The sequence below is a fragment of the Amblyraja radiata genome, chromosome 9 (assembly GCF_010909765.2).
Source record: "Amblyraja radiata isolate CabotCenter1 chromosome 9, sAmbRad1.1.pri, whole genome shotgun sequence".
Taxonomy (NCBI): Eukaryota; Metazoa; Chordata; class Chondrichthyes; order Rajiformes; family Rajidae; genus Amblyraja; species Amblyraja radiata.
Window position 1 is genome coordinate 46,045,890 of NC_045964.1, and position 13,223 is coordinate 46,059,112.

General features: G+C 41.7%; 1 protein-coding gene across 4 annotated transcripts in view; it reads left to right on the forward strand.

Annotated features, from left to right (window-relative positions):
- Positions 1-13,223, forward strand: part of txndc16 (thioredoxin domain containing 16) — a 94,191-nt gene that overhangs the window by 22,678 nt on the left and 58,290 nt on the right. For all 4 annotated transcript variants that reach the window (XM_033027286.1, XM_033027284.1, XM_033027287.1 and 1 more), the window contains 4 exons: positions 4,473-4,594; positions 8,855-8,945; positions 12,417-12,573; positions 12,823-12,989. In XM_033027286.1, coding sequence (XP_032883177.1) covers positions 4,473-4,594; positions 8,855-8,945; positions 12,417-12,573; positions 12,823-12,989 — 537 coding nt within the window. The remainder of the gene's footprint in view (positions 1-4,472; positions 4,595-8,854; positions 8,946-12,416; positions 12,574-12,822; positions 12,990-13,223) is intronic.

Genomic DNA, 13,223 nt, shown 5'->3' on the forward strand with positions numbered 1-13,223 from the left:
TTAGGGGGTCAGATAGGCGATTCTGTGGACGCAGTCAGGAGACCCGGATGGTAGTTTGCTTCCCTGGTGCCAGGGTCTGGGATGTGTCTGAACGTGTCCAAGATATCCTGAAATGGGAGGGAGAGTACATATAGGTACCAATGACATAGGTAGAAAAAGAGAAGAGGTCCTGAAATGAGAATTTAGGGAGTTAGGAAGAGAGTTAAGGAGAAGGACCGCAAAAGTAACAATCTCAGGATTACTGCCTGTGCCACGCAACAGTGAGAGTAGAAAATGGAGTGAGATGGAGGATAAATGTGTGCCTGAGGGACTGGTGCAGAGGGCAGGGATTCAAGTTTCTGGATCATTGGGACCTCTTTTGGGGAAGGTGTGACCTGTACAAAAAGGACGGGTTGCACTTGAACCCGAGGGGAACCAATATCCTGGCGGGGAGATTTGAAAAGGCTACTGGGGAGACTTTAAACTAGAACAGTTGGGTGGAGGGACTCAAATAGAGAAAGCTAGTAGACAGTGTGTGAGGCAGGAGGCAGAGAAGGGAAGCACTCAGACCCAACATGTAGGGGAGAAAGAAGAAAAAGATAATAAACAGAGAATAAGAGGTGGTGGGTTTCTTAAATGTGTATATTTTAATGCTAGGAGCATTGTAAGAAAGGTGGATGAGTTTAGAGCCTGGATTGACACCTGGAAGTATGATGTTGTGGCGATTAGTGAAAGATGGTTGCAGGATGGCTGTGATTGGAAACTAAATATTCCAGGATTTCGTTGCTTCAGGTGTGATAGAATTGGAGGGGCAAGAGTTGGAGGTGTTGCATTGCTTGTCAGGGAAGATATTACAGCAGTGCTTTGGCAGGATAGATTAGAGGGCTCGTCTAGGGAGGCTATTTGGGTGGAACTGAGAAATGGGAAAGGTGTAGCAACACTTATAGGGGTGTATTATAGACTGCCTAATGGGGAGCGAGAATTGGAAGAGCAAACGTAAGGAGATCGCAGATATTAGTAGTAAGCACAAGGTGGTGATTGTGGGAGATTTCAATTTTCCACACATAGACTGGGAAACATATTCTGCAAAAGGGCTGGATGGTTTGGAGTTTTTTAAATGTGTGCAGGATAGTTTTTTCAGCAATATATAGAGGTACCTACTAGAGAAGGGGCAGTGCTGGACCTCCTGTTAGGAAATGAGACAGGTCAGGTGGCGGAGGTATGTGTTGGGGATCCAGTGATCACAATACCATTAGTTTCAATATAATTATGGAGAAGGTCAGAACTGGACCAAGGGTTGAGATTTTTGATTGGAGAAAGGCTAACTATGAGGATTTAAAAGGAGTGAATTGGGACATTTTATTTTATGGGAAGAATGTAGTAGAGAAATGAAGGACATTTAAAGGTGAAATTTTAAGAGTACAGAATCTTTATGTCCCTGTTTGGTTGAAAGGAAAGAGTAATAATTGGAAAGAGCCATGGTTTTCAAGGGAAATTGGACACTTGGTTCGTAAAAAGTGAGAGATCTACAATAATTATAGGCAGCAAGGAGTAAATAAGGTGCTTGAGGAGTATAAAGAATGTAAAAGAAATCTTAAGAAAGAAATTAGAAAAGCTAAAAGAAGATATGAGGTTGCTTTGACAAGTAAGGTGAAAGTAAATCCAAAGGGTTTCTACAGCTATATTAATAGCAAAAGGATAACGAGGGATAAAATTGGTCCATTAGAGAGTCAGAGTGGATAGCTATCTGCAGAGCCAAAAGAGATGGGGGAGATATTGAACAATTTATTTTCTTCGGTATTCACCAAGGAGAAGGATATTGAATTATGTGAGGTAAGGGAAACAAGTAGGCTGGCTATGGAAACTATGAGGATCAAAGAAGAGGAAATACTGACACTTTTGAAAAAAATAAAAGTGGATAAGTCTCCAGGTCCAGACAGGATATTCCCTAGGACATTGAGGGAAGTTAGTGTAGAAATAGCAGGGGCGATGACTGAAATATTTCAAATGTCATTAGAAATGGGAATGGTGCCGGAGGATTGGCATACTGCGCATGTTGTTCCATTGTTTAAAAAGGGTTCTAAGAGTAAACCTAGCAATTATAGGCCTGTTAGTTTGACGTCAGTGGTGGGCAAATTAATGGAAAGGATACTTAGAGATAATATATAATCATCTGGATAAACAGGGTCTGATTAGGAACAGTCAACATGGATTTGTACCTGGAAGGTCATGTTTGACTAATCTTCTTGAATTTTTTGAAGAGGTTACTAGGGAAATTTGTGAGGGTAAAGCGGTGGATGGTGCCTATATGGACTTCAGTAAGGCCTTTGACAAGGTTCCACATGGAAGGTTGGTTAAGAAGTTCAATTGTTGGGTTTTAATAGTGGGGTAGCAAGATGGATTCAACAGTGGCTGAATGGGAGATACCAGAGAGTAATGGTGGATAACTGTTTGTTAGGTTGGAGGCCGGTGACTAGTGGGGTGCCTCAGGGATCTGTGTTGGGTCCACTGTTGTTTGTTATATACATCAATAATCTGGATGATGGTGTGGTAAATTGGATTAGTAAGTATGCAGATGATACTAAGATAGGTGGTGTTGTGGATAATGAAGTAGATTTTCAAAGTCTACAGAGAGATTTAGGCCATTTGGAAGAGTGGGCTGAAAGATGGCAGATGGAGTTTAATGCTGATAAGTGTGAGGTGCTACATCTTGGCAGGACAAATCAAAATAGGACGTATATGGTAAATGGTAGCAAATTGAGGAATGCAGTTGAACAGAGGGATCTAGGAATAACTGTGCATAGTTCCCTGAAGGTGGAATCTCATGTAGATAGGGTGGTAGAGAAAGCTTTTGGTGTGCTAGCCTTTAGAAATCAGAGCATTGAGTATAGAAGTTGGGATGTAATGTTAAAACTGTACAAGGCATTGGTGAGGCCAATTCTGGAGTATGGTGTACAATTTTGGTCGCCAAATTATAGGAAAGATTTCAACAAAATAGAGAGAGTACAGAGGAGATTTACTAGAATGTTGCCTGGGTTTCAGCACCTAAGTTACAGAGAAAGATTGAACAAGATAGGTCTTTATTCTTTGGAGCGCAGAAGGTTAAGGGGGGACTTGATAGAGGTCTTTAAAATTATGAGAGGGATAGACAGAGTTGACGTGGATAAGCTTTTTCCATTGAGAGTAGGGAAGATTCAAACAAGAGGACATGATTTGAGAATTTAGGGACAAAAGTTTAGGGGTGACATGAGGGGGAACGTCTTTACTCAGAGAGTGGTGGCTGTGTGGAATGAGCTTCCAGTGGAAGTTGTGGAGGCAGATTCGATTTTATAATTTAAAAATAAATTGGAGCGGTATATGGACGGGAAAGGAATTGAGGGTTATGGTCTGAGTGCAGGTAGATGGGACTAGGTGAGAGTAAGTGTTCGGCACGGACTAGAAAGGCTGAGATGGCCGGTTTCCGTGCTGTAATTGTTATATGGTTATATGGTTTAACTCTGTCATCCTGTTCCACCTCTGCCTGTGTTTTTATTGTTATATGTAATTTCTTAACAGCAATTTTCTCTCAGACTTCTCCACGATTGATCACCATTTCTACTTTGTAAACATTATCATGCGGACAGTGACGGATGTGATGTAGGGGATTGAAATCTCCATTTAACCGTAGAATCAGTATTCCGAAGGAATTAGTTCTCATCTACCCTAATGGCAGCCTGCTGGAGTATTTTACTGCTATCCCCTGAGTACCTCCCTCTTATTTGTTTGCATGCTGCAACCTAGGAACATTAATTTTTGACACTGCTTGGTTTCTGTTGCATATTGATGATGTGTACTTTGTTTGGCCACGGGGTTGGCGGCATCCAATGTGGCTGATTAAAATATTTTAAAATATAAGGTCAAAATAGTGTCGTTAAATGCTTATTCCCAATTAGAATGTGTTCGAATAATCTTTTTTCTGGATTATAGTTCAGTGAGTTCCAGCCACCCCTGCATAATACTGGCCTGACCTTTCCATGTGTATGTAGTGAGTGCCAGTGTTTGGCTGTGCGAACATAGCAGTGAAGACTCTTTTCCTCCACATACTTGACAATTAAGGCTGGGAAAGCTTTCCCTTCTTCTAGTTTGTGTCTAATCAATTTAATCGCCTATTTTATCCCCTTGAGTAAGTAGCACAGCCCTGTCATGAAACTGAACCTGGTGCTTTGTAACTTTAATTTAAATGAATGTATTAATAGGCGGTAATATTTGAAACAATTTATTTGATTTACACATTTCTAATTTACCAAAGCAGTTTATGTGTCAGAAATCCTGCAGGGTAATAAATAGAATAGGGCTTATAGTAACAATTGGATCAAATTCCTGATATTATTTGACTCTTAAAGCCATAGTAGTTTATCTTCAGTTTCAATCGGAACAGATCTTCATTAAGTTCAAGCCTTTTATTTTATGGCGAGCTCCTTGGATGATTCCAAACATTTACTGATTTGTTACAGTGTCTTGCTGTTCAATGAAATAAAGTATGTATCCTCATCGGTGGAGCTCCATGACATTGAAAATGAAATGAAAGGACGAGGCGATGTCATTATTACATTTGTACGAGCAATAGGCGTTCCAGGTACTGTTAAAATCATTTTATATTGAATTTTAGTTAACTGGGTTCTTAGAACTTTGCAACATAGCTGCAAAGCCATTGTTAATATTGACCATGACAGTAGTTTGTAATTTTTCATTGTAAACCAAATTTACTTTGGGAAAATTGCGCTGTTCACACGCCACTGATTCGGCTTGCTTTCCACACTGTCCCAACATAGTCACTATCTTTGTCACCAACAATGCTTTCTGTGACTGTGACCTATTTTCCATCTTATATTTCTCTGTGATGTTCAATATAATCAGCCACCTCCTTCTTCATTTATTTACTGCAGGAAAGCTGTATCTGGTTCTAACCTGTATATCCAGTAGAATCAGTATTATAAAGGAATGAGTTGTCATCTACCCTAACGGCAGCCTGCTGAAGTATTTTACTGGTATCCCCTGTGTATTTTCCTCTTATTTGTTTGCATGCTGCATCCTAGGAACATTAATTTTTGACACTGCTTGTTTTTTGATGCATATTGATGATGCGTACTTTGTTTGACCTTGCCACCACAATCTTCATTATGCAGCTGGAATTTATGAACTGATTATCTTACCCCATTTTTAATGCTTTGTTTCATTATAAATTGGACATTGATCATGTTTGGGAATGCAATTAGTGTACTTGCAATTCCCTGCCTAATTTACAATTGTTAACAGAGTGCTCACCAAAAATAAACTGCTCTGTTTGCCGATTCTTTCATTTGATCAGGTTGTCAAAACCTCAGTGATGCAATCAGCGCAGTGTAATTGCAGTTTGACCATTGCATTGTGACCTCTTCTTGTGAACCTTTCAATCAGGCAAGTGTGGGAAGGATGAGTTTTGTGTACTGGTGGTAAGATTCAGATAGATAAAGTATACCGGCAGAAAGAGAAGCACTGGCAGTGTGAGTGAGGGAGGGGAAGGAGTGTGTTCTGGTAGAATGCTAGAGGCAGAGTATGGAAAAATGAAATTGAGTAAAGCGTGTGTGTGTGTGATTGAGTCGTATTATGTGACAGATTTAAAACAATGAGTTTAGTTCATTATTATTATTGTCAAGTGCACTGAGGTACAGTGAAAAGCTTTTTGTTGCACGCTATTAAGTCAGTGAGACGAAACATGTATTGATATAAGTCGTTTGTGTGATGGAAATGGAAATGAGTAAATTTTCCCAATTTACTCCATGCAATATATTCCTTCCATATGCTCATCAACTCCACCCAGCCATGCACCTACACGGGGTAATTAACCTACCGGTAGGGTCTTTGGAATAATGGAAAAGGCTGGAGCACCCAGGCAATATGGCTTTGGGGAGTACAGGCAGACTGCACACACACAACATGCAAAGTCGGGACTGAACTTGGATTATTTGAGCTGGGCAACAGTAGTACTAATACAAGAGACTGCAGATGTTGGACCTTTGAGAAAAACACCAAATTCAGCAGGTCAGGCAGCGTCCGTAGAGGCAACGGACGGATGATGTTTCGGGTCCAGATCCATCTTCAGATTAGTCACGGCCTGAAATGTCATCTGTTCAATCCCTCCACAGATGCTGCCTGACCTACCGTGTTCCTCCAGCACTTTGTTTTTAGCACTAAACAAAGGTTGCTCAGCAATTTAGTGTTACCCATGAATGCAACAACAGTTTTATTACACAGCTGTGGAAGATGGAATAATATAGTGCATTTAAACGGCTGGAATCTGGTGGTCCATACATCAATTTAAATGAATCAATTTATATGAATCAATATTATCGCAGAAGTTTTAAGACCTAATAAAAAGCAATTGAAATTAAAAATGAATATTTCTGTAATATATCTGTTGCGTGAGAATCTTTTCATTATTATTAAATGGCCATATGAGAAATGGGTAACACCCGATTTAATCATGAAAGCGAAATGCAAGAGATGAAATCTCAACTGTACAAAATGCATGTAACCTCCAGCTATCTCTGTTACATTTACATTTACCTATTCGTCTATCCTCCTCCTGACCTCGCCAACATCAATCATTCATTAAGTACAGTTACTTCCTTTGCAATGTGAAAGTTTCACTGAGGAACCATGATAGCCACCAGATGGTGCACTAATACGGATTATCATAGTCAAAGAGTCAAGGAAACAGACCTTTCACCCCAACTTGTCCATGCTGAGCAAGATGCCCCACCTGTTAGTCCCATTTGCCCCCATTTAGCCCATATCCTTCTAAACCCTTCCTATCCCTGTACCTGTCCAAATGTCTTTAAAATGTAGTTATTGTGCCTGCCTCAACTACTTCTTCTGACAGTTCATTCCATATACCCACCTCTCTAAGAACAAGTTGCCCTATCAACTTCTAATAAATCGTTCCCCTCTCATCTTAAACTTATGCCCTCTGGTTCTTGATTTTCCTACTCTTGGAAAAATACTATGATTTACCTATGAGTGAAGATCTATTCCCCTTGTGATTTTATGCACCTCTTTAAGATCACTCCTCAGCCTTCTGCACTCAAAGAAATAAAGTCCTAGCTTGCCCAACCTCTCCCTTAGCTCAGCCCCTCAAGTCCCAGCAATATCATTGGAAATCTTCCGCACTTTTCAGCTTAACTGCATCCTTTATGTACACGGTGACCAAAAATGGCATCAATGTATTGTACAATTTTACAGTACAACTGTACCATAACACCCCAATCACTGTACTCAATTCCTTGACTGATGAAGGCCATCATGCCAAAAGCTTTCTTTGCCACCCTATGCACGTGCAATGTTCATGTTCAGAGAACTAATGTATATACGTGTACTCCTAGATTCCGTGTAAAATAGCAATGCTAACCTGAATTAATTTTGATGCAAACCACCAAGTGGCGCTGTAACGCCTTCCTACAAATCACTTAAAACTTTGATTCCATTTTATTAAATGGAAATTTTCCTGCAGTTTCAAAGAAAATTAAGTTCCGGTAGTGCACAATAAATTGCTGACAATCTTTCTATTGAATTGTGTTCTTATATCTTGGTGCATGATATAAGGATTACACTGGAAAGTTCTGGTCAACTCCAAATGAATGGTCATGGATATCTTTAACTGAGCATCGACCCAGTTAACTTCAGCCAGAAGATAATTAAATATATATCGAAATTAAATTGCTTAATGCCATGTTTTTTTTATGACATGCCTTCCAATTGTAATGAAAAAAAAAAGAGAATTAATGCCTGGAACTTGTAACTCAGGCTGCAAAGACAATGATAGCAATTTTTAATTCCTTTTTAAATTTGCCTGCTAATGCATGGACAATTGCGAATATGTGGATATGTGCAGTGGCATCCCTTAACAATACAGTGCATGTCTATCTGAGACTTCCATGATTCAGCTTGGAGTGGCATATATGCAGAGGAAGTCTTTCACAATGTCAGTGAGATTTAAAGGGGTCCTACCTAAGCATGAATACGTGGCACAGTGGCTTTACAGTACCAGAGACCTGATTCAATCCTGACCTTGGGAACGGTCCCTTTAAAATTTGCATGTTCTCTCTGTGATTGCGTGGGTTTCCTCGGGGTTCCTCCAACATCCCAAAGATGTGCGGGTTTGGAGGTTAATTGGCCTCTGTAAATTGTCCTTGGTGCAGAGGGAGTGGATACGAAAGTGGGATTACATAGAACTAGAGTGAATGGGTGATCATTGTGGATTAGGTGAGCCGAAGGGCCTGTTTCCATGTTGTACCTTTCCATCAATCCTATCCCAGCCTGTCTGGTGTCGAGAAACCAGCTCAGCTGGTTCCTTTTTGTTATTTAATCTTGTTTTCCTGCAGCCATGCAGACAGTTTGACATTTGACATTCATATCTCTCCGCCCTGCCCCCAATAAGGCACGTCACCCTCTGATGCACTGACCCAGAGCACAGAACACACCACATCCCCATAATCTTCACTGATAACCATCACTTATCGCTGGTGGCTTCTATCCACAATCCTCCACCAGGCCCCTGGCCCTGGACACAAATAATTTTCTTTCTAGACTCTGCACTGGTACAGTACATAAAGAAAGGTCTTAGAAGTGCCTAATATCTTGAGGCTTACTGAATTTCCCAGAGACAATTCTAGAGTGAAATTGGTTATGAATTTCCGGTGCTGGCAACATCCAAAAATGTTCAAGATGCATCAGTAGCCCTTACTGAGCCAAAATAATTAAATATATCTTGCTTTTTCACAGACTATATTTGGTTGTTTGTTGCTGTACCTCACATTGTAAGCGTCATTAGTAGTGTGTTGTTTATGCTTCATCATAGAGCATAGAGCCATAATGGAAACGGCTTTTGTTTACGGTGCCAAGTATCAGTTCGTACTAACCACAGAACAAAGTGTTTTGGAGGACCTAGAGTAAGTATGGACTTAATTGGAAAAGTAATGAATTTCAACTTATTATTCTGAATTTTACATTCCAATTTAGTGTGAATCAATTAAAATAATAACAGTTCTGTTGAGATATAGGCTAGAAAAAACTATTGGCAGAAAAAACCCCCTATTATTATTTAACTAGAGTCATAGAGCTGTTCAGTATGAAAACTAGCCCGTTGGCCCACTTTGTTCATGCTGACTAAGTTGGCATACTGGGCAAGTCCCATTTGCTTGCATTTGGCCTGTGGACCTCTAAACCCTTCCTATTCATATATTTGTCAAAATGTCCTTTAAATGCCATAATTGTATCTTCATCTGTAGCTTCAGCTGGGAGCTCTTTCCAGATAAGAACTATCGTCTGAGTGAAAGCATTGTCCCTGAAGTCACTGTTAAGGGCCTGCCCCACTTTCACGACCTAATTCGCGACCTCTAACGACCTTAAACGACCTAAAATAAAATCACGGTCCCGGTAACCTACGAACTCCTACGACTATGTTGAAGACCTCCCACAACTATGAAGGAGACCTCCTTCGACGTCCTTCGACTATGTTGAAGACTGGCTTCGACCATGTACGTTTTACTGCTGTTTGCAGTAGCCCTTTTGCTTCAGCAGCCTTTTAAGAAAGGCAGAAGGGGAAGAGAAAGGGTGAAGAGGAAGCACAAGAAGAGGTCTCAATGGGTGAATGGAGATGATGTGATGGACTGTCCCAGTACACCAGATGACTGGAAGAGAGTGGCGCTGGGCTTTGACAAAGGATGGAACTTTAAGCACACATGTGGGGCAGTGGATGGCAAGCATGCCATTGTTGTCCCTGTCCCCTGTCCCCCTCATTTTCCTTGGCAAAGGATGCCATTCTGCTTGAACCATTCCTCAAGGTCCCCCTCCTGCTGCCTGGTGAAGGTGTAGGGCATAACCTTCCTCAAGCCCTCCCTCACCACCAATGGGGCATCAGACACAGGAGAAAGAGCTGCTTTGCTTCCTTCAAATGAGGCAGTGAAGGATGGGGTGGTGGTGGGGACATATACAACCACCCTGGTCTCCTCCTCCAGGGGTCTCTCATGCAGGGCTACCTCCTCCTGCACTATCACCTCCTGTGACATCAACCCCTGCCACTCCTCCTCTAGGGTGGGCAACACCTGCATGGCCGGTTGTTTTAGGGTTGTGCCCTCCCTCTGCACTGCTGCTTTTTTGGTGCCATCTCTAAAACACAAGTCTCCTCTCTAAAAAACTCTCCAGCTATGAATGAACATGCCTTGGAGTGACAGTGGTGCCGTTCTGCTGTTTAAATAACCTTTCTTTTCTACTGACCTTTTTTTCACCCCGGAGCTAATACCTTCGACTGCCTCCGACCACCTACGACTACCTACGACTGGCATCATGACCTACTACGACCTACCTATGACCTACCTACGATTGAAAAGTATCGATTTTTTCTATGCCGACCTTTTTTTTACTCGTGGATATTTTTTATCAGGTTAGAAAAAACGATGCGACGAGTACGTACGACTAGCATCACGACCTACTACGATGTCCTACGACCTCGTGGCGACCATGCTGCGAGTATGAGTTAAGGGCAAACTCGGCAGAGGTCGTGAATTAGGTCGTGAAACACTCTGGTTCAAAGTGCCTTAGCTTTGTTGTTGATACAATGTGCGTTTTTCTTTAAAATATGGATGTTTCCAATGACGATTGTTCTCTATTTTTAAAGGAGTTGGGAATGTTTACAGTAGAGCGATCTTTGTACTCCTTCTTGGCTAATGAAATGCTCTGCAATGCATTCTATCTTTCATAATAGAATATCCTAATCCGAAGAAATTATATAAGTACATCAAAGGAAAGAGAGTAACTAGAGAGAAAATAGGGCCTCTCAGAAACAAAAGTGGTCATATTTGTGTTGGGCCGCACAAGATGGGCAAGGTCCTCAAGGAGTATTTCTCCTGTTTTCACCATGAAGAAAGATATGAAGGCTGGAGAACCTGGGACAGTTAATGAAGATGCTCTGAGGACAGTCTGTATTACCATCAAGGTGGTGCTTGATGTCCCAATGTGGATAAATCTCTTGAGCCCGATCAGATATATCCGAGGACACCAGAGGGAGCCAGAGAAGAAATTGCTGGACCCTTGGCTGAGATATGTGAATCATCATTAGACATGCGTGAGGTGCCAGAAGACTAGAGAGATCTTCCCATCTCCCCCACTGTCTGCTTACCGTAAAGACCGCTCCCTCGGTAACTCCCCGGTCAATTCTTCCCTTCCCTCCTGCACCACCCCCTTCCTGGGCACTTTCCCTTGCAAGAGATGCTACACTTGTCGCTTTACCTCCCCCCTCGACTCCATTCAAGGACCCAAGCAGTCGTTCCAGGTGCGACAGAGGTTCACCTGCATCTCCTCCAACCTCATCTATTGCATCCGCTGCTCTAGATGTCAGCTGATCTACATCGGTGAGACCAAGCGTAGGCTTGGTGATCGTTTCGTCGAACACCTCCGCTCGGTCCGCATTAACCAACCTGATCTGCTGGTGGCTCAGCACTTCAACTCCCCCTTCCATTCCGAATCCAACCTTTCTGTCCTGGGCCTCCTCCATGGCCAGAGTGAGCACCACTGGAAATTGGAGGGACAGCACCCCATATTCCGCTTGGGCAGTTTGCACCCTAGCGGCATAAACATTGACTTCTCCAATTTCCATTAGCCCTTGCTGCCTCCTCCGCTTCTCAGCTCTCCCTAGCCCTCGGGCTCCTACTCTTCCTTTCCCCTTTCTTCTCTCTCCCCCCCCCCCCCTCCCACCCTACATCAGAAGGGTTTCGGCCCGAAATGTACCCTATTTCCTTCGCTGCACCCGCTGAGTTTCTCCAACATTTTTGTCTACCCTAGAAGACTAATGTTGTGCTTTCTATCTAAGAAAGGCTGCAAGGAAAATCATGGCAACTATAGTTCATGTTCAAGTTCACATTTATTGTCACATGCACCAGTTAAGGTACAGTGGAATTTGACTTGCCATGCAGCCATACAAAGGAGCACAATACACAATAGAATATAACATGAACATCCACCACAGTGGAATCACCATTCTTCACTGTGGTGGAAGGGAACAACTTTGTCAGTCCTCCTCCTTTGTTCATCCTATAGACCAGTGTGCTAAACATCTGTGGTAAATCAAGTTACTTGAGAGCATTGTGAAGGATAAGATATATATGCATATGGTTTTGTTAACTTCTATCAGGTCCCTCCACAACCTCCCTGCTCCAAGGAAAGTAAGTAGTGTGTCAGGTACACTCCAACTTTACAGCTCTTTTGCCATTCATGTTCTCTTGCACAAGTAATGGAAGGACATGAACTTGTGTTCATTCTTGTGTTTCTGTAAAATTCTGTCTATGAATTGCTGAAATTACGCATGTCTTATGATATTCTTATGCCAGAATTCCGATGATTCATTTATGATTTTATATATGCAGGTTGGAGGATTCAGATAAACTTTCAGCAAGACTTTGGTTCTGTCATTGCAAGATGGTCTTAGGCAGAACTCAGCCCTGCAAGAGGTCCTTGTTTGAACAGCCGCTAACTGCAGTTAATATACATTCCTACCTGAAAGTGCTGGAGGCTCCGCTTGTGGTGAGCTATATATTGAACCTACGCTCAATAACAGGGAATTCTGATAACTTTTAAACCTTGTATGGATACATTTAAGACCAACAATTTGTTTGATTAACTTTACTAATTTCGATTGAAAGAAAACTAGTAAAGGAAAGTGTCGTGCAGATTTCTGAATCAGAAGCACACAGATTTCAATAGGAAACAGTGTTTGTACGTAATAAATGTATCCTACATCTCTGATAGTGCTACCTGTCTCTAATTCTGCAGATGGAATTATCTGTGGGACCAGAAGAAGTTTCTACAGTTCATATGCAGTTAAAAATGCCAGTTGTATTTCTGTTTACACAAAGAGAGACATATGAACAAGACCGGCAAACTGCGGAATCTGTAGCCTGGCAGCTACTCGGAAAAGCAGGAGTGGTTTTAGTACCAAGGTAAGTTTGCTTGAAAATGCATCGAGTTTAAAATAAAACAAATCATTGTACGAAAGGAAGTGGAAAGTATATCTGCATTCCCTTAAGTAATTCAGAACGTTAACCATATTTTGTACCTTAAATTTAGAAATCTCACTAATTCAATCCATATTTTGCCTTGAGCAAAATACAAATGCCAGAGGAACTCAGCAGGTCAGGCAACATCTGTGGAAGGAGAGGACAGGCGACGTTTCA